The sequence below is a fragment of the Megalobrama amblycephala genome, linkage group LG11, assembly GCF_018812025.1.
Source record: "Megalobrama amblycephala isolate DHTTF-2021 linkage group LG11, ASM1881202v1, whole genome shotgun sequence".
Taxonomy (NCBI): domain Eukaryota; kingdom Metazoa; phylum Chordata; class Actinopteri; order Cypriniformes; family Xenocyprididae; genus Megalobrama; species Megalobrama amblycephala.
In genome coordinates this window covers 32791478-32813903 of record NC_063054.1, presented here as the reverse complement: position 1 = coordinate 32813903, position 22426 = coordinate 32791478, and the positions used below count along the sequence as shown (strand labels likewise).

The window sequence follows — 22426 nt, the reverse complement described above, 5'->3', positions numbered from 1 at the left end:
CCGTTACTCATCAGTCAATCATTGTCGTTACAAGGACATGGACCAGGTCAAATCGTGTTTGTCGATCAGAGTGTTTGAATCCACCGTTACTGTTTCTGATCACATGATTTATTAGAGCTGGACTTTTTTTTTTTTTTTTTTTTTTTTACTTTTTTTATTAACATTATTGGTTTTATTTCACATTAAGATGGTTTGGTACTAAAACTGCATTGAGAAAAACTATGAGAAATAAAGTAGAGACAAAAGGATAAGTGGAGAAAAAGTCATTATAAAGCAACTGATTTAAGCAAAACTAAAAGATTGTTTCTTAATACCCAGCAAAATAAATAAAGTATTACATTTCAATATTTTAATACAGATTTTAAATAATGAAATGAAATACATATCAATTCAATACTCCTAAAAAGAAAATTCTCATCAGTCATAAATCAACAAGTTAATATCAACAGAGGGACTATGAGCCATCCCACTCAATACACAAACAGAACAGCCTAATTTTGCAACTATGAAAGTTGAACCAAGCAACCATGAGAAAAAAATGAAGGGAAAAAAAAAAAAAAAAAACTAGTGTAATCAATATTTGGGATGAAGGGAAAATAGAGGGATTGACATCAAAATAAGCTAACAAGGCAAACAATAGTGCAATGGAATGTTTTTTATTTGCTTTTTTTGTTTACATGGTGTTGCATTCAGTTGTAAGAATGGATTATATAGATTTTTTTTTTTTTTTTTTTGCTTGATTTGTTGGTCCATAACTAATGCTATAATGATAAATTATTGATCTCATAACAATGATCAAACATCTTTCCCCAAAGTTCTACAGTCAAACTTGAGGGCAATGTCTGCAGAAATACCCCAAAACTGAACTGTGGTAGAAACCAGTTTGAGTCAAAAGACAAACATCTTTCAGTCTGTCAGCTCTGTTGTCCAGCTTCATGAAGAAGGCCAGTCGAGCTGCCAACTACCTCCAATGAGTGAATCTGACCCCAGTTTTCCATCTAATTCGGTGAGTCAGGAGGCTTTTGAGGAACAGCGGGTATCTGAAATGGGCAGATCTGCCTGCCAACCTTGACAACATATTGTCTCAAAGATCCCCTCAGGAGGTTATTCTCTTTTTGTATTTAAATTTTTATTAACATGCATGCTAGTGGACATGATGAATGCTGAATGTGACCTTTAGAATCTCAGTAAATATTGTGCAGGTTGAAATTTTCTGCTGTGTACAAACCACATTTAGACAGAAATCTATTTTCTTAATACCATAGCATTGTTACATAAAGAAATCACAGCATGAAATTCAAGAAAAAGTGTTCTGATATTAAATAGTCCTGACTTTGACTCTGAAGAACATTCAGTAATGTTAACACATTTTCTGTACAAAGAATTTTCAGTCATTGCATGAGGGAGGGAAGTTGTCATTAAAGATTACGAGGGCACATGAATTAAAAATAAAACAATCATGATGTGCACGAATACAGTAAATCATTTATCATTGAAAATAGGAATGGTCCATTTGGATTTCATGGTGACTTTAAATTATTGTAAATTAATAAAATAAAAGTGACTCTATTAGCTCGATGCAGATTATAGAGTATAGAACCTTTAAATATTGAATCTCAATACAGATTTTGATTTTGATATCTGATCATATCTCTGTCTGAACAGAATCCAGGCCAAAATGAACTTCTCCTTCAGCGTCAGGTGAAGCAGTTGCAGAGGGTTTTACAGAAACAGAACGCACTGCTCTCTTTGATCAGTCCAGGTATGACTGTGTAACAACTGAGACAAATCAGACACAATTATTTGTTATAGTTAACCAATAATTGTTTAAAGCTCACTCTGGGGTCTGTCCCTAATCCCCCGAGAAGTTCTCAGTTACAAGTTTTATTGCGCCAAGGAATGTTGGTTGCCACATGGAAGAGCAGAGAAGAGCAGAGACAAAGAGACACACAGAAAACCTGCATCTTTCCTGCATCTTTCCCACAGAAAACAGACTTTCCTGCATTAATTTATAGACAGACTGTTCTATAAATTAACATGCATATCCCCAGGAAATGGTATCCATTATAACTGTTTGTTGTATTGTACTCAGTATTGTATTCACATGTTTTAAGATACATTTAAGGTAACTTCAATTATGCCATGTTTAGTGTCTATGGGTTCGTATCGAGAAGATTTAAATGCTTGTGTATATGATATGTTGATACCTGTGCGACACATCAGTATTACAAGAATCTTTAATAGTTCCTCTTAAACAACTCAGCTATTTTTATGACGCTCGGTCGTAAAAGCAATTTTGTCGCTCGGAGATCCTACCCATTTCATTGGTCAGGTCAACCCTTAGGGGTGTGCCTTCTCCCAGAGCTTAAAGCCAGCACGCAATGCTCCTCCCTCTCTCTTACATTTCCGACAACACAGCGACTGCAGGGGCTGCCAGTGGGCCTTTGGGCCCGGGCCTGCCCTGCCCCCAACCATGTGCTTGACGAGGAGAGCGAGAACTCTTTCCCCACTAAGAGTCAAATTAACAGCTCAAGTTGTTTAATATGTCTTCAACCAATGCAGAAGATATTGGTTACAACTCCGGACCGAATCATCATAGATTTCTCCTCAGCCTGCAGATCCGATACTCCTCAGCCTAAAGGCATTTTGCAAGTATCGTACATTTGAACACTAAACAGCGATTTAGTATTAATTTGCAAACCACCTGTGTCAGCTAAGGTGCTTTATTACTGAGGAAACTGATGATTCTTTTCCAGATTGTCTTTGACTTTTCCCCATAGCTCCATTTCTGGTCCCTTTTCCGGTTCAACTCTATCATTGTTCATTTTTACCTACGTATGTGTGTGACCTGCGTGTATGTTATGTGTTTGTTAGTTTAGTTATGTGTTTGTGAGTTTGTTAATAAAGCTTGTGCACAATACATGTTTGGTTCTGACTCTGTCTGCTAATAAATTGCCTCTTAAATGATTTTGACTACATGCTCTGAGTAGTACGGTACAATAAGAATGTTGTTGTCATGATCACCTGTGAGAGTGCCCTTTCAGCCACTAGAGGGCACTCCATCCCGGACTCTCATTTCCACCTGTTACATGGACTACATATCCCAATACACACTTCCCGGACTAATCATCTCACGTCATTGCACTCACCTGTTTTGTATCATGTCATTAGTGTCTGTCTATTTATAGTGAGCTGTTTCTGTCTTTGGTTGTGGTTCGTTGTTGATGTTGCGTGTACTTCTGTTTCTCTGGTTTTCTTGTTTTTCTTGTGCCTGTTTTGTATGGACTGCTTTACTGGATTTTGACCCTTGCCTGCTTTTGGATTACGACTTTGGATTACCCAATAAACAACTGCTGCAACTGGATCCTATCTTCTTGTTTTTGTGTGCACTGTGACAGAACGAACCACCATAATGCAAGGATCCAGCAGCGAGGGAGTCTGGTCCCCGGCCAAGGCACGGGAAGCTCGGGGCAGTCCCCAGGATTTGGCGGTGCTGCGGCAGAAGGGTATGAGGATACGGCCATTTATCCAAAGGTTCTGGTCACGGGCAGAGAAGTTTAGCCTCCCTGATGCGGTCCTCAAGGAGACTTGCAACGGCTGTCTGAACGACCCTCTACCACAGTGGGAGATGGAGCTGGTGGAGAAGTTGAATTTTTGGAACTTTGCTAATTACCTATACCTACGTAAGAATAAGCCGATTCGGAGACCTCCTGTTCCCGCTCCAGCCCGTGTGTCTGCTCCAGAACCCTCTCCACCCTGTGTGTCCACTCCAAGGTCCGCTCCAGCCAGTGAGTCCACTCCAGGGTCCGCTCCAGCCAGTGAGTCCACTCCAGGGTCCGCTCCAGCCAGTGAGTCCACTCCAGAGCCCGCTCCAGCCAGTGAGTCCACTCCAGAGCCCGCTCCAGCCAGTGAGTCCACTCCAGAGCCCGCTCCAGCCAGTGAGTCCACTCCAGAGCCCACTCCAGCCAGTGAGTCCACTCCAGAGCCCGCTCCAGCCAGTGAGTCCACTCCAGAGCCCGCTCCAGCCAGTGAGTCCACTCCAGAGCCCGCTCCAGCCAGTGAGTCCACTCCAAGGTCCGCTCCAGCCAGTGAGTCCGCTCCAGCCAGTGAGTCCACTCCAGAGCCCGCTCCAGCCAGTGAGTCCACTCCAGTCCCGCATGCTCTCCCTGTCAGTCCTGTGATGGCCAGGAGGGCTGTCTTCACCTTTTATGTTTTGGCGGTCTTGCGTGCCTGGAGGATGCACTCAGAACAGTCCGAGCCCGCTCCAGCCAGTGAGCCCGCTCCAGCCAGTGAGCCCGCTCCAGCCAGTGAGCCCGCTCCAGCCAGTGAGCCCGCTCCAGCCAGTGAGCCCGCTCCAGCCAGTGAGTCCGCTCCAGCCAGTGAGTCCGCTCCAGAGCCCGCTCCAGCCAGTGAGTCCGCTCCAGAGTCCGCTCCAGCCAGTGAGTCCGCTCCAGCCAGTGAGTCCGCTCCAGCCAGTGAGCCCGCTCCAGCCAGTGAGTCCGCTCCAGCCAGTGAGTCCGCTCCAGCCAGTGAGTCCGCTCCAGAGCCCGCTCCAGCCAGTGAGTCCGCTCCAGAGTCCGCTCCAGCCAGTGAGTCCGCTCCAGCCAGTGAGTCCGCTCCAGCCAGTGAGTCCGCTCCAGCCAGTGCGTCCGCTCCAGAGCCCGCTCCAGCCAGTGAGTCCACTCCAGCCCCGCATGCTTTCCTTGTCAGTCCTGTGATGGACTCAGGGCAGCCCGAGCCCGCTGCCGTCCCCGAGCAGGCCGCTCTCCCTGATACGGCCACGGAGGCCGTCACCGACCTGCCCGCTCTCCCTGATACGGCCACGGAGGCCGTCACCGACCTGCCCGCTCTCCCTGATACGGCCACGGAGGCCGTCACCGAGCTGCCCGCTCCCCTGATACGGCCACGGAGGCCGTCACCGAGCTGCCCGCTCTCCCTGATACGGCCACAGAGCACCCTTGGTCGGCCCTGCCCCCGCCGCCCAGACTGTCTGCCCTGCCGCCGCCGTCCAAGCCTTCTGCCCTGCCGCCGCCGTCCAAGCCTTCTGCCCTGCCGCCTCTGCCCAGGCTACCAGAACCGTTGAGACCCGCCTGGTCTGTTCCTCCAGCACCGCCCTGGCACTCAGCCAGGAATCCAGACCTGCCAGTGCCCGCCTGGTCAGTTCCTCCAGCGCCACCCTGGCACTCAGCCAGGACTCCAGAACAGCTGGAACCAGCCTGGTCAGTTCCTCCAGCACCACCCTGGCACTCAGCCAGGAATCCAGACCTGCCAGTGCCCGCCTGGTCAGTTCCTCCAGCGCCACCCTGGCACTCAGCCAGGACTCCAGAACTGCTGGAACCAGCCTGGTCAGTTCCTCCAGCACCGCCCTGGCTATCAGTTGGGCACCCTGGATCTGGCCCACCATCCCTCCCCCTGATCCTCCTCCTGTCCACCTCCCTCCTGAGTTTTTTGTGTTTTTGTGTTTGTCTGGTGGAGCGTCTGGTAGCCGCTCCTTTGAGGGGGGGTAATGTCATGATCACCTGTGAGAGTGCCCTTTCAGCCACTAGAGGGCACTCCATCCCGGACTCTCATTTCCACCTGTTACATGGACTACATATCCCAATACACACTTCCCGGACTAATCATCTCACGTCATTGCACTCACCTGTTTTGTATCATGTCATTAGTGTCTGTCTATTTATAGTGAGCTGTTTCTGTCTTTGGTTGTGGTTCGTTGTTGATGTTGCGTGTACTTCTGTTTCTCTGGTTTTCTTGTTTTTCTTGTGCCTGTTTTGTATGGACTGCTTTACTGGATTTTGACCCTTGCCTGCTTTTGGATTACGACTTTGGATTACCCAATAAACAACTGCTGCAACTGGATCCTATCTTCTTGTTTTTGTGTGCACCGTGACAGTTGTTTCCCATAACCTGGAAATGAACATTTCTTAGAAATAATAAACAATTAACACTGAGTGTTCACTAGAGGAACAGGTTAATTGATTGTAATATTAATTTTAAGGTAGCTACCTCAAGTTAATCTGATTAACTGATTCACATATTCATAATTAATCATAATTAATAATCATAATTCGTTATGAATAATTATTAATATTCCCCCTTTGAGTTAATTCGCTACAACTGGAAAAACCCTCATGCACATAACAAAGATTTAAGTTGTTTATGATGGTTATCTGGTTATTGAGAAAAACAGATCTCTGTGAAAGTATCATCATTCTTTAGGTTTTCATTTCTGAAATGCTGTAGCTTTCAAATTGTACTTACAAGAAGATCACAATTTTAATCTGTTATTATACCTGTGGCATTTGCATTACAACCTTTTTTCAGCTTTAACCACCAAGTGACCAGCACTACAAATGCAGTATGGTGACCGTGACTTTGCCCAGTAAGAAAAATATGTTGATCCAGGAACATTCCTGTAAGAAAATGTAATCCTAACTCTATCCCTACCCCTAAACCTAAGCCTACCCATAACTTTTCCCTAATATCAGAGGGAAATGGTGAATAACACTCATGTAGAAGCACCTAACCATGGTTGTAAGCCTAAACTTGACATAACAGTAAACTTGTCCCTCAAGTCTGATTGGTTGATTGAAATGTTGATCCAGATACATGTGGTACTTGGTGAAATCATGTTCACCAATGCAGTATATTTCCCACTATATGGTATAGTAAATCAACCACTCTTTTTCTTCATTATAGACATCTCCTTTCTCTTTCAGGACTGATTTTATCTCCCACATTCTTAGCTCAAGGGCAAGCCCAGACACCTCAAAGCTCTTCAGAAGCTGATTCCCTCAACCCTACCGAGAATTTAGATGCCTTCAAGGAATGCTCAACCAAACCCTCATATTCTGGCCAGGCTGAGAATGAGTCAGAGGCTCTGGTAACTAATAAAAAATAAAAAAAATCTGGCAACTGGCACTGAAAAAATTATTTTCATGATTTGTTATCACAACATTTTTTCTTTTATCAAATCAACTTAGATAAATAATGTGGTTCAGATAACATAATATTATGAGTTTCTGTTGATTAAATCAATCACCTTCATTGTTTTAACTCAATTTTTTTTATTTCAATGAACTAAACATTTTAAGGCAACCAGGTAACTTACTTTTTTAAGTTAACTCAACAATTCTTTTTTACAATGTTGGTCTTTTGAAAAATGTACATTTACAATAGTGTTGTCATAAAATTCCTTTTGAGATACCATATTCTCTACATATCAATAATCAAAACAATAATAATAATACATGCAAAAAGAATTATAGTAACATGAAATGCAAGTAAAACATAAAACACAATGAATAAAGTAATATAATATACTATAATATAACATACTAATTTGAAGCAATAACTCTTATAATAGAACCCAAAATAGTTGTAACAAGCATTTTGATTAACACAATAATGATAATAAATATATAAAAAGAATATAAATCTGCAAATAATCTCTTAAAGGAGAAGCACATGTAAAATACATAAGAATATGAAATACATAAGAAAATAAATAGTGATTGCAACGTATCACAGGGAATATATATATATGTGCGCAGGAACTGGGCTGCCGATTTTGCAGGATTAACAGGAGTGCAATAATTCTAAAATATACATTTTGCTAAAATATTTGTTGTTGAATATTTGTTTTTGTTGGTGAACATCAATGTGCCATATGTAGAATTTCGAACCTACAACTAAGTTTTTTTTTTTTTTTTTTTTGTTACTGACAGCAGTAACTATAAAGTGACTATTGTAGGGGAATCAAAATAGCCTAATAATTAGTCTGTGCTTTTGTTTTTATTTTCATTTTTATTTTAGTGTATTTAACTGCTTTAAAAAAAGTTAAAGTTTAGAATGTAATGTTACAATGTTAGAATGTAGGCCTAATGTGATTTGACCCCTTTTTTTGCACATAAGGCAGGTTACATTCATGTTTGTTTTCATAGCCTTCAATATGAACATTGTTTGTAGCATTTATATAACTTTTTTTTTAATTAAATACAAATTTTGTTTTAGTTCAAACAGAAAATGTACAAAATACTGAGATTATATATCTCCATTTAGAGATATATATCTCCATAAAATAGAGATATTAGAGATATGATGTTTTGTCCATATCGCCCAGCTCTATGCTTTAAATACTGACTTTTCCATGTTTTAGATAAGCAGTACTGATGCATAATTATATCACTTGTTAAATGGTTATTTAACACATTCATTCCTGCATGAGCAAAAAGATGAGGGGCAACTATTGCCTTTTATAGCAAAAGGACATGACTTGTTTAAAAGATTTGCCACATCTCATATATTTGCATAACAAGCTGATTTTTACTTCACTATTCCTAACAATGCAGATGTTAATTTCCAAGACTTTATATTATCTTGCATAATGTTGGAAAGATAAATTGCATTACATTTTATTTCTCTAAGTTCAGGTTACCTGACTTGTCATACGCAAAACTATGCCAATAAGTTTAGTCATAATATTAACAAACCAATGAATAAAATTGTATAAAATCATGTGAAAACTTTAAAATAAAAAATATAATACAGCTTCAATTATTGCAAATGCATTTGAGTTTGTTTCCATTCGACCAGCAGACGAAGAAAAACATTATACAAGTTTACTTTGCATGTCTTTAATATCAGAACATGAGGACATGATTCCATCAAAGATCTCTACCACCGGTGAAGGTACAACTCTGTGGAAACTCAATTCAGACTATGTAGAAAATGCTCACCATCCCTCCAGTCTACCAGAGTATGACAATTTACCTTTATTAGCTGATAATTCTGATCAAAAACTACAAATTTCTCTGAGAAAATCTCAGACTGAAATCTACATTGATCTATTGATGTTTAAATGGAACGGTATTTAATAGACAGAGCCGTAGATCACTGACAAGCTACGCAATATCGCGTTCATTATCGAAGGCGATTCATATGCGATAATGAACGTGAAATTGCGTAGCTTGTCAGTGAACTACGGTTCTGTCTATTAAATGCCGCTCCATTTGAAAGCAGGTGATGGCGATTTAGCGATAATCAGGGAACCGGCTTTACTGACGAAATGCGCGTGACAATCGCATACGATATATCGCCCAGCCCTAACTCCTATACATTTTTTTGTTATGTTAAACACAAAGGAAGATGTTTTAAAAAATGTGGGAAACTGAACAGTTCTGTGGCACCATTGACTTCCATAGTATTTTTTTTTCTAGTATGGAAGTCAATGGTGCCCCAAAGCGGCCTGGTTACAAACTTTCTTTAAAATATCTTCCTTTGTGTTCAACAGAACAAAGACATTTTTACAGGTTTGGAACAACTTGAGGGTGAGTAAATGATGACATAATTTTCATTTTTGGGTGAACTATCCCTTTAAGTAAACAGATTACTTTTTTGATGCAACGAGTAAATGAACTTTTCAACTTTTGGAACGAACGCGGCGCCAGTTTCTTTTTTTCCGTAAGTAGAATAGGGAAGGTATAGGACATACAGCATAAGCTTTTTAAAGAATGCAGAAAGCGGAAGCACGTGCAAGGCGATAATTTGTGTTTATAAAGCATATAGCGTTGTATTTTTTTCAAAAATGACCGATGGTTTAGCTAGATAAGACCATTATTCCTCATCTGGTATCATTTAAAGCCCTTTGAAGCTGCACTGAAACTGTAATTTTGACCTTCAACCATCTGGAGGCCATTGAAGTCCACTATAAGGAGAATAATCCTGGAATGTTTTCATCAAAAACCTTAATTTCTTTTCGACTGAAGAAAGAAAGACATGAACATCTTGGATGACATGGGGGTGAGTAAATTATCAGGAACATTTTATTTGATAGTGGACTAGTCCTTTAACTTCTGTTTCTCCTATTCGTTGTTGAAATATAATCATTTACACAGTGGCTGTCATAACTTGTTTTCATGATGGATTTATTTAGGCCTTACATTAACTAACAGGTTAAGTAAAATATAATTAATATATAGGCTAATATAGTGCATATATTTAGTGAAACAGTTTGTTTCTCTAGTGAACTAACAAGCTGTTGACACTGAATGGCTTTTCTGAGGTAAATGTAACACTATGTGACATGTTGTTTACAAACTGTTTTACTGATATCCTTCCGCAGTTGAAACACTGATTGAGCAATTACACAAGATATGATACGTTTCAGTAAGTTGTACTGTCTCTTTCAACATACCTTCATTCTGTAGTAGCGAAGAGGAAGGGATACTCGCGCTCCGCGCTGCCGTTTTAACTGAGGCGCTATACAGCGATCTGACACGCCACATCAAAAAGCATCAAAATGGCATTTATTGTTTGAATTTCGTGATAAAATGGACATCATTTGAAAGATGGCACTTTGTTTCTAATCGAAAGTAACAAAACACAGAGCTTATTGCGATTATTGGTGGTTAATGCTGGTTAAAATAGGTTAGGCTAAAAAGCATTAGCCTACTGTGCGTGCCTTCTTTTGGATTGGAGTGTGTGACTGCATGAACCGAACCGTAACGTCCGTACCACGTGACGGTTCGGGACAAATACAAACCCGATCCCAAAAAGGTTGGGACACTGTACAAATTGTGAATAAAAACAGAGTACAATGATGTGGAAGTTTCAAATTTCAATATTTTATTCAGAATATAACATAGATGACATATCAAATGTTTAAACTGAGAAAATGTATCATTTTAAAGGAAAAATAAGTTGATTTTAAATTTCATGGCATCAACACATCTCAAAAAAGTTGGGACAAGGCCATGTTTACCACTGTGTGGCATCCCCTCTTCTTTTTATAACAGTCTGCAAATGTCTGGGGACTGAGGAGACAAATTGCTCAAGTTTAGGAATAGGAATGTTGTCCCATTCTTGTCTAATACAGGCTTCTAGTTGCTCAACTGTTTTAGGTCTTCTTTGTCGCATCTTCCTCTTTATGATGCGTCAAATGTTTTCTATGGGTGAAAGATCTGGACTGCAGGCTGGCCATTTCAGTACCCGGATCCTCCTTCTACGCAGCCATGATGTTGTAATTGATGCAGTATGTGGTCTGACATTGTCATGTTGGAAAATGCAAGGTCTTCCCTGAAAGAGACGACGTCTGGATGGGAGCATATGTTGTTCTAGAACTTGGATATACCTTTCAGCATTGATGGTGCCTTTCCAGATGTATAAGCTGCGCATGCCACATGCACTCATGCATCCCCATACCATCAGAGATGCAGGCTTCTGAACTGAACGCTGAAAACATCTTGGGTTGTCCTTGTCCTCTTTAGTCCAGATGACATGGTGTCCCAGTTTTCCAAAAAGAACTTCAAATTTTGATTCGTCTGACCACAGAACAGTTTTCCACTTTGCCACAGTCCATTTTAAATGAGCCTTGACCCAGAGAAAACGCCTGCGCTTCTGGATCATGTTTAGATATGGCTTCTTTTTTGACCTATAGAGTTTTAGCTGGCAACGGCGAATGGCACGGTGGATTGTGTTCACCGACAATGTTTTCTGGAAGTATTCCTGAGCCCATGATGTGATTTCCATTACAGTAGCATTCCTGTATGTGATGCAGTGCTGTCTAAGGGCCCGAAGATCACGGGCATCCAGTATGGTTTTCCGGCCTTGACCCTTACGCACAGAGATTGATCCAGATTCTCTGAATCTTTGGATGATATTATGCACTGTAGATGATGATAACTTCAAACTCTTTGCAATTTTTCTCTGAGAAACTCCTTTCTGATATTGCTCCACAATTTTTCGCCGCAGCATTGGGGGAATTGGTGATCCTCTGCCCATCTTGACTTCTGAGAGACACTGCCACTCTGAGAGGCTCTTTTTATACCCGATCATGTTGCCAATTGACCTAATAAGTTGCAAATTGGTCCTCCAGCTGTTCCTTATATGTACATGTAACTTTTCCAGCCTCTTATTGCTACCTGTCCCAACTTTTTTGGAATGTGTAGCTCTCATGAAATCCAAAATGAGCCAATATTTGGCATGACATTTCAAAATGTCTCACTTTCAACATTTGATATGTTATCTATATTCTATTGTGAATAAATATAAGTTTATGAGATTTTTAAATTATTGTATTCCTTTTTTATTCACAATTTGTACAGTGTCCCAACTTTTTTGGAATCGGGTTTGTACATGTACTTCCTCCTTTTGTGTTGTAAAAAAACTGAAAAAAACTCAGGCCTACTTAAACCATTTTACTTATTTTCTGAATTTTAAGGAGTACCATTCGCTGAGAAGAGGTGGATCTTTTGGCCCCCAAAGCAGAGACTCAAATTTGTCCCTGACAGCATTACAACCCTGACTGCTGTCCGCCTTTGTCCTCTTTTTCTCACCAAAGGAAGATGCCAGTCTGTTTGTGAGTTTACGGACCTCATTTACAACAATCACTTGGTCACTCATTAAAGGGAAAGGTCAATATGAAGTCTCCAACACGACAAGGAGGGACGTCTCTGTCCTGAGTCCTGGAACATGGGAACATTGCCGAGAGATCAGTGTGAATGCTGCCATCTACTGGTTAAATGCAAAACACTGTAGCTGCAGTAGTGTGCTGATCTGTATTGTTATAGGCTATACATAAACCATAATGTGTTACATAACATTAGTTTATAAAATATAGGAAGAAAGCACAACTGAATACAGTGAGTTACACCGCAGCCTTCATTGCAGAGGCAGAGCAAATTTATTATAGTCCAGCTGTTTATATTATGTTGGGAATTAATTAAATCCTGTCATGGTAACTGAAATTGGAGGTAGAATGTCATGTAAAATACTCAATCATTTCACTGCATTATCAGCCCATTGTTTTTTTTTTAACTTAAAAATCTGATTTTATTTTGCGGGAACAGAATATTTGTATATTATCTGGTATCCAATCACATGTTTTAAACTTTTTTATGAGCTGCCATAAAAAATATTTCTTGTAAGATGTGAATGTCTTATTCAGATATTTATCATCATTCAGAAATTTAGTAACCTGAGTTATTGCCTGTATTATAACCCAGATGCACGGAATGTACTTCAGCGTAAACATTACTTTATTTTGATTCATTGTTACATTATTTCACTTCTCATTTTCAGCATTCTGCCTTTAATAACAGTAATAGCCAATGCTATAATGCATACAAACTTTGAAACACCATTTGAGCTTCAGGAAGTGTTTAATCTGCAAATGATTCTTTGATTTTACTATCTATACGAGTATCTCAGGAAGATCCTCTATGCGGAAATGCCCTTTTGAACATTGCTGATAAAAGCTGTAAAGATTGTCTTGTATGATAATCATAATCTTGTGCATGCGTAAAAGAAGTTTTATTACTTCCAATTTTACATATATTCTGTCTTGTTTTTGCCACTTCAGTGATGCTGAGGGATTAATGTTCTGTCTGGAAATATTATTATATATTGTTACAGTAAGATTATTTTCTTATTTTATACATGATTTATTTTTTATGGTCTCAATTACACATTTTATTATCTGGATCCTACCCTAATGTAGATTTGGCATGTGATACAACACCAAACTTTGATCTTTGACTCACCAAGGTGATGCTGGTGTAATTTAGTTTTATTGAGAAAAAAAAACCCCCATCTGATTTACTCAATATAGACATGACATCAATCCCAAAATGAGTGAAACAAGCCTACTCAATGTTGATATTTTTATATGATCTCCTAATCTACCAAACACTCTGAGTGCCAAATGTTAACCTGACGTGTTCACAGTTAACATATGAGCATTTATATCTGTTGCACTTACTGTAAATATGAGGTAAACAGAAACATATTAAAAGAAAAAAAGTATTTAAATGCATGTACTGAAAAATATGATTTGCCTTTGTACAGTTATAAAGAAGATTTATCAAAATATTTATATGCTACATCAAAAACAGAATCTTTTTCAACACTTTAAAAATTATTAACATTTTACATACTGAGGCAGAAATAACAACCAAAATCTATTTACAATTTTGTCTGGGAAATAATGTCTTTTTCGTTCAGTTCTGTGTGGTCGGCCTTTTCTGGTTTACTGTAGTCGTCAGTCACTGGTGGAGTTGGATTCTTGTACTCGTTGTACTCAACGTAAAGGTAAGTTACCATAGTAAGGGCCAGAACAGCCAAAGCAATGTAGATCTTGGTGGACAGGCAGATGAATGTGCTGTAAGCAAAGGCTATCACAAAACCAAGCGACTCCCACATGCGGTAGTTGGCAAATGCTGCTTCTTTGTTCTCAGCGAAGAGAACGCCATAAAGTGCTGCAATGAAATAAAAAACAGTATAACATCTATAAAATATCTTTATAAATGTAATAACATAATGTAAATTTGAATACCATAATATGTAATATAAAACACGTTAAACATAAGAAAGAAAGAAAGTTTGAAATATGGATATTTTTCTTACAAAAACCCATCGCTTCACTTCAGAAGGCATTTATTAATCCACTTGAGTCGTATGGATTACTTTTATGATAGATGGGTGCAACTATTCAATGCCATTACAAAGCTGGAAAGAGCCAGGATATTATTTAATATAACTCCAATTGTGTTCAGCTGAAAGAAAGTCATATACACTTAGGATGGCTGGAGGGTGAGTAAATTGTGGGATAATTTTAATTTTTGGCTGAACTTTTCCTTTAATACTCATAACAATAACTTGACTGTATAGGTAACTAAGTAGAATGTAGTAAGAGGCACTGACCATTGGTTTGTGTTTGCCACACAGCATCTGCCAATCCCCAGAGGGCCGGAAACACGAAGAACACAGGCAGCTGGTCTGGATGAGGCTCCCAGTACAAAAGACCCACAAAACAGCCCAGGTTTGTCGCTGCAGCTGTGAAAATGTAGTAAGACAGAATGAGCATGAATTCTAGAGACCATATTTAACCTTAAACCATATATCAACCAGTTTAAGTATTACCCAAGCAAAAGAGGGCGATTCTTCCAGTGTATTCAGCCAGTCTCCCAAACGCAAATGAGCACAGAGAGTTAGCAGCACCGAAGCAGATCATCACAAAGCCAACGTAATGTATTCCTAATGCACAAGTCACATAGTTCTGCAGGGCAAGAGGACCACAAACACATTACGCTCATGTTTCATGAGAATGAATTAGAAATTAACTTTTCCATTATGGTGCAATATTTGCTCCCTTATTTCTTATTTGCCATCTTTTATGCCAAATTCTGTAAATATTTAAACAGTAAATTCAATTAGGATAAGACACAATCAAGCTCAATCAAACAAAATGTGTATAAAGTGGCATTTATTGTAGATGTATTCACACAGACTGTTTAATGCAGCTCAGAGGAGGCATGAATGCATTTACATTGTACTTACTCAAATGAGTACTGAGTAATATTAATTAACTACATGTACTTACTATAGAGTTACGGTTAGGGTTAGGGTTTGGTTTAGGGTTAGTTACTTGTAATTATGCATAATTTACTGTTATTACTATAGTTAGTACATGTAGTAACGTGTAACCTTAAAATAAAATGTTATCCTAAATAATGCCATGAGATGTTAATGTTTTAAATATAAAAGTTTTCCATCTAAACCCTCTGGTCCCCGGAAAGTGATTTCAACTGAGGGGAAACTGAAGTTCTGTGTAGGGCATCCGTTTGCTACTGTATCATATGTTCTAAATATTAAAAACAAGAACATTTTTTGACCTCATATCTCAAATTTTGGGGGCATTTTTGACCCAAGCACCCTGTCATTTTTGACCCTGCCCAGTCTGTATTTGGTCAGGTACCTTTGTGTATTCGCCAGAGAGGAAGCTTTGCTCGAACCCACTGTACATGGTCAATGGGATGAGCAGCAACAACCTGGGATCTCTCAAGAGCTTGAAGGTAGCCAGAAAGGTGCTGCAAAATGATACGTTGCCCTTGGTCTTCCGAAATTCTCTGGCCAGACTTTTGTCTATGTCATCCAAGAATATTGCCACAAAAATCATGGCCAGAACCCCCACACCTGGAGATCAAGAAAACACTAGGTTAGATAGTCTTACTGGACCTTTATAGAATAATGAAAACTAAATTTGTATATTTTTTGGTGGTGCTTGACCATGCAAAAGATGGCACCACAATGCAAAGGGGTTCTGATAGATTTCTGATGTAGTTCTAGGGCATTGCTATGTGGTTGCTAGAGTGTTTTGGTGCTTCTATTTCATTGCTAGTGTGTTCTGTCTTGTAGTTGTCTACACAAAGTGCTGGACATTCTTAGCAAGATATTTTGTCATTTTTCAGGGGATAATATAAATGAAGTCAACAGTTCACTATACAAACATACACAAAACATATCTGATGTTACATGAGTACACAAATATGACCTACCAATGTAGCAGCCTAGTAGTGTGTTCACTAAGTGTTTTGATGGACGGGTTGTGTTTCCAGTGTTGGTGAAATTGTCAAAGCATGTTGACACACCACAGAACTTCAGGTTCTCTTCAGGGACTTCGACTAGAAACGGATAAACGCTCAGTGTATGTACAGTCACCAAAATAGTATTAAAAAGTAAAAGTATTTAAATCAACTGTACCTATGTTAGAGTCCTGGCCAAATATGAGAGATGACATAAGGTTTCCCCATACCGCAGAAGATTGAAAAATGAAGAAAAAGATGCCAAAGTATTGGTTTATGAGATCCTGGCCTTTCTTGTTGGCTTTCTGGCTATGCCTGTTTCCACTTATTGTGAGATAGGTGCATTTTGCAGACCACAGCGGTGAACCTCCCATACCCAGAATGGCAGAGGTGATCATCAGACTTGCCCTGCAGAAACAACAGAAACATTTCAGAGACTTCAGTACCTGCAGATTTTTTCTAACTTAACTGAACTAATAGAACCTTTAGCTCTTTAACTTTGAAATGTTTGCGGTTAGTAAGAATTGTTTATTTATTTTGAAAGAGATTAATAGTTTTATTCAGCAAAGATTTGTTAAATCGATCAAAAATGTTAGTAAAGCGTTTATAATGTTACAAAAAAAGTCTATTTCGAATAAGTGCTGTTCTTTTGAAATTTTATTAATTAAAGTGTATGATTATTATACAAAATCATTATTATACAAAAATATTAAGCAGCACAACTGTTTCCAACATTGATAATAATAAGAAAGCAGCATATTAGAATGATTTCTGAAGGATCATGTGACATTGAAGACTGGAGTAATGATGCTGAAAATTCAGCTTTACATTTTAAAATCTATTCAAAAAGTTATTTTGTATATATATATATATATATATATATATATATATATATTACTGTTTTACTGTATTTCTGATCACTCAAAAAAACAATTTAAGCTCTTTTTTTAAAGATTTATGCATTCCAATTAATAAATTAAAATCCCATCAAATTGAATTATGTAAAAATATGTAAGGATTATTCAATTAAAATATGTAAGGATTATTTAATTCAATTTTATGGAATTTTAATATTAATTGAAATGCGTAAATCTTGAAGTGAGATACTTCAAAAAAATCCTACTGACTCTAAACTTCTGGACAGTATAAATATAATATATTTTTTCATATAGTTGTGCTAGCTACCATAACCCTTCAATAACAAGTCATTTGGACCACTTTTATGATGCTTTTACAGATCTATCCCTTTAAAGGGTTAGTTTACCCAAAAATGAAAATAATGTCATTAATTACTCACCCTCATGACGTTCTACACCCGTAAGACCTTCGTTCATCTTCGGAACTTAAATTAAGATATTTTTGATGAAATCTGATGGCTCAGTGAGGCCTCTATTGCCAGCAATGTCACTGAACCTCTCAAGATCCAGAAAGGTACTCAAAACATATTTAAAACAGTTCATGTGACTAGTGGTTCTACCTTAAAATTATAAAGCAACGAGAATACTTTTTGTGCCCCAAAATAATGACTTTTCAACAATGTCTTATTTCAAAAGACTGCTTCGAAGCTCTATGAATCTTTTGTTTCGAATCAATGATTCGGATCACGTATCAAAATGCTGAAATCATCTAACTTTGGCGCTCCGAACAACTGATTTGAAACAAAAGATTCGTAAAGCTTCGAAGCAGTGTTTTGAAATCGGCCATCACTAGATATTGTTGAAAAGTCATTATTTAGTTTTTTTGGTGCACAAAAAGTATTCTTGTCTCTTTATAATATTAAGGTTGAACCAGTGTAGTCACATGAACTGTTTTAAATATGTCTTTAATACCTTTCTGGATCTTGAGAGGTTCAGTGGCTTTGCTCTCAATGGAGGCCTCACTGAGCCATCTGATTTCATCAAAAATATCTTAATTTGTGTTCTGATAGGTCTTATAGGTGCGGAACGACATGAGGGTGAGTAATTAATGACAGAATTTTCATTTTTGGGTGAACTAACCCTTCCGATCCGATCTTAATTTAAGTTCTCTGTCTTATATTTCACACATAATAGTCCTTTCATGCATGGGATTTGAAACTGTGTCTCACATTTCCACATGTTTTTAGCTTAAAAATCAACGCTTACATATTTGTTTATATTGTTCAACCGATCAGCAAGTACAAAAGGCAGGGAAATGCACGCACCAGCCTGGCGCAAGATTTCCAAAGGAATATGCCACATAGCAACCCATAGAAATGACGATAGTCCATTTACAGCCCAGATTTTTGATCATTATTGGAGGCAGAAACATTGAGGACAAAATAATGGCTCCATAGATGACACTGAGCGATATAACGCCCATTCCTTCCTCAGCATTGAGACTGCTCTGTAACATACAAACATGCTTCTGTCAATATAAATACACCCACAAATCAATACCAGTGATACACTCATTTATTTAACAAAGCAAAGCAATGTCACAATGTTTCTTTAGTTCTGTCCTCTCTGATGATTTTAAATGCTTTAAATCAATCATAAATTGTTTGTGTAAGGGAGTTTTTTTTTTTTATGAATTTTTTTTTATTTTATGAATTTATATTATATTAATGTAGAAATATGTTGAATTTTATTTATTTTATATTATTTTTTATAACCATATGTTGTCATCATGCTAAGCAATTTAGAGATCAATTTCTATTTAGTTATGAAAGTTACACTGAAGCTCTAGAGGGCTCTGCAAGAGTTTGATTATGAGAAATGTCAACAAAAAGATTTTTACATCATTATTTATTAGGCATCATTATCAAATGCAGTCCAAAGCGACATACAAATGAGAAATGAGGAATCTCTGATTTATATTTGTTACCTGTAAACTCTGCAGCCCTCCATATGCTGTGAATAAGAACAAAAATCCAAAAGAAACCACAAGGACATTTTTGGAGGTTCGGCTCATAAGTTTTTTCATTTTGAAATCCTATGAACGCTTCAAGAGAAAGGAATTCCTTTAGTGAATGTATCCCATTGAAACAAAACAGATTCTAAACTGATTTGGAATTCACACTGAACTAATATAGCAAGGCTGAACATGCACTAGTACAAAGTTCAGTGTAATGCTGTCATAAAAGCATCAAGTATTTGGATGACTAAAGCTGAGTCAATGAAAGACAGACTGCTGATCTCTTATCAGTTACAAAAAGTGTTTTTAACAAGTTTTCCACTGTTTTTTTTTTCCATGGGATTTTAGGTTGGAAAAGCACACATGTTCCTGTTCTCAAAACGTTGACCTAAGATAAAAAGTCTAGTACTTGTCACTCAAAATTGTGCTACAGTCTTTCATGCAGTTGTCAAATAGAATGTTTTTATGATGTCATTGCGATGATTGCTTTATTGTTTTAGCATTTCACATATTCTGATGTGTGTAAATGTAGTCACGTCAGCCAAGACATGTGCTGCACATTTTAACAGTAATATAATTAAATTACAGATTTTATTGCATAGTTTGTCCTCTCTGAATCTGCAAACATGACACTGATTAACAGGCAACGGTGCTGTGAAAAAAATGTTTAGGTTTATTGTTATGAAACATACACACAAAAAAAAAAAAACGATTTAAATTTTTTATATGAAATAGGCCTATATATTTTCCAAAACATGTTTTGCTCTAAAACTGAGAGACAATTAAAGCCATAAATTTTAAGTTGTGTTCCAAATTTGTGTTCAAAGGATTTTGTTTGGGCGCAGTATACCAAATGGATGAAATTTGTTTCCAAGTATGACTATTTCTTTTTCAGGACCATTTAACCTTTTCGAATCATGTCCATGATTTTGTGTGTATGTGTGTGTGTTCACATAGCTAGTGCCAAAACCTTTACAAAGTTTCATACCATCCGATCATGAAGTAAAAAAATTCTAAAGAAAAAAACAAAATGCAAAATTTTCCGGTCAAAAATGACCCAAGAGCACCAGAAGGTTAAATGGTTGTAACTAGTTATCACATGCTCGAGGAGAGAAATGCTATTTCTGCAAACATCCATGCACAATGTTTCCTGCAGAACTAATTTGGGATTTAAACCTGGTAACACGTTACAATAAGGAATCATTAGTTAACATTAATGCATTAACTAACATGAAATAACAAAAAGCAAACTATGTTTACAGCATTTATCAGCTGTTCAAATAGTTCACTTGCATTAACTAATGTTAATAGAGGCAACTTTTGATCTTGCATATGTATTAATAATATGCAAATGCTGAGATTTACATCAACTAAGATTAATGAATGCTGTAAGAAGTACTGTTCATTGTTAGTTCATGTTAACTAATGTTAACAAAAACCTTATTATAAAGTGTTACCTTCAACCGATTAAGGGTTGAGTAATGCATAGTTTGAACCTGCGACCTTCGGATTACCAGCACAGATCTTTAACCAGAAGCCAGCTACTTCCTTATGCTTCCTTACTTCCTTAAGCTCAGTTACCATGATAACACAATGAACAGACTTTCAAAAACAACATAAACCATTTTCTTGGTGGATTGCTACAGCCTTTAATTGTAGAGTTTACTCCATACACACCCTTATGTATAATGTAATTAAATCCTATACATTTATATATGAGGTTGTATTCTTTATTTATATACAAACCTTGAACTTTTGTTGCAATCATAAAAAATATGTTTGACTGTTTACTCTCAGAAAAAAGGTATAAAAGCTGTCACTGAGGCAGTAACTTTTAAAAGGTATACCTTTGTACCTTATTTACCCCCAAAGGGTGCATATTAGTACCTAAATGGTACATATTAGTACCTTTTGAAAAGGAACCGCCCCAGTGATGTATTTTGTACCTTTTTTCTGAGAGTGTTGAAGTCACTAGAGGTCATGATATATTGCAAATATAGTGACTGCTAAAGGCCGTCGATAGACATGATACGTGGTGGTGTACAGCTTTATCTTTTTCTAAAATCTTAGAAAAATAAAGGTTCAGGGTTTCTAGACACAATTTTTCTATAGGTTTTTCAAAGGCTCTATATAAGAAGAAATATCTTAAACGAGTGGGTTAATGGGTTATTTACATTTTTTTCTAGTGATAACGCATGTTTACAGGCTAAGGGTTATTTACCATGACCTAAATATTATAAAAAACTAGAGCAAGTCTGATAATTTATCAGGAATATGTGCTGGATATAGTAATCATTGTATCTTTATTTAAATTACCTTGATTATCAATCATCTTTGCACAAGTAGAATTTCAAAATTATTATTGAATTACTTGCAAGAACATGTATCATAACTAAACATCAAACCATCATGAAGCTACACCAAATGTATTTTATTTTATTTATTAATGTATTTTTTAATGTATTTTTGTAAACAATCATTGAAACTACACATGCATGTTTACACAAGACTTAGTATAATGATTTAGATTTATTGACTATGATAGCCAGAAGGGTTTTTATTCATTTTATCATGACATGCCTTTGCAGACACACCTTTTACAGTCAACGCTAGATAATGTTTTAGCAGCTGGATTAGGTTTTGTGATGCATTTGATATGATAAACTGTTATAATCACTTCTTGACAGCTGGGAGGTGACTCCACCCAGCTTTATCTATGCGTTTCACTCCTTTCCTCAGAATTTATTTGAGGCCATATCGTTTACAGTGAGTGGTGTAGAAGAAAATTCCATTTTATTAATACAAATGCTTTTTATTAATATGTTATTATGCTTATGGAACATTGTTATGTTTGCATTACTTAGAATTGCTTAGAGGGATAGTAAATGGGGAAATAAGATGTAGTTTAGGGTGTTGAGACCTAAAGAAAAGATGTATGTGACAAGAAAAGAGCAAGGTATAGAATGTGGTAAACATGTTCCTAATAAGGTAAAGGAAATTATAATTGGACAGAGGCTTTGACCATGAATTTTAGAGAGATATAAAAGTAGGTGGAAAAGCCCTCCTTCTTTGTCACATACTCTGCAGCAACTCAGAATGACTATATGACTGTTTGACCTTTTCTTGCAAGAAAATAAAACATTTGAAAGACAGTTGGATGTGTTTGTCTCTTATATAGTGATATTATTTTT

The 22426-nt window shown here is 37.6% G+C and overlaps 1 protein-coding gene across 1 annotated transcript; it reads right to left on the bottom strand.

Moving 5' to 3' along the window:
• Positions 1-13549: 13549 nt before the first annotated feature.
• unc93a (unc-93 homolog A) lies at positions 13550-19397 on the bottom strand. Its single transcript, XM_048207530.1, has 8 exons — positions 19206-19397; positions 18544-18725; positions 16540-16769; positions 16335-16460; positions 15755-15972; positions 14920-15055; positions 14701-14832; positions 13550-14255 (listed from the first exon to the last, which is right to left on the bottom strand). The coding sequence occupies exons 1-8, from the start codon at positions 19302-19304 to the stop codon at positions 13963-13965; spliced, it is 1416 nt and encodes a 471-aa protein (XP_048063487.1). The 5' UTR covers positions 19305-19397; the 3' UTR covers positions 13550-13962.
• Between the last annotated feature and the right edge of the window lie 3029 nt (positions 19398-22426).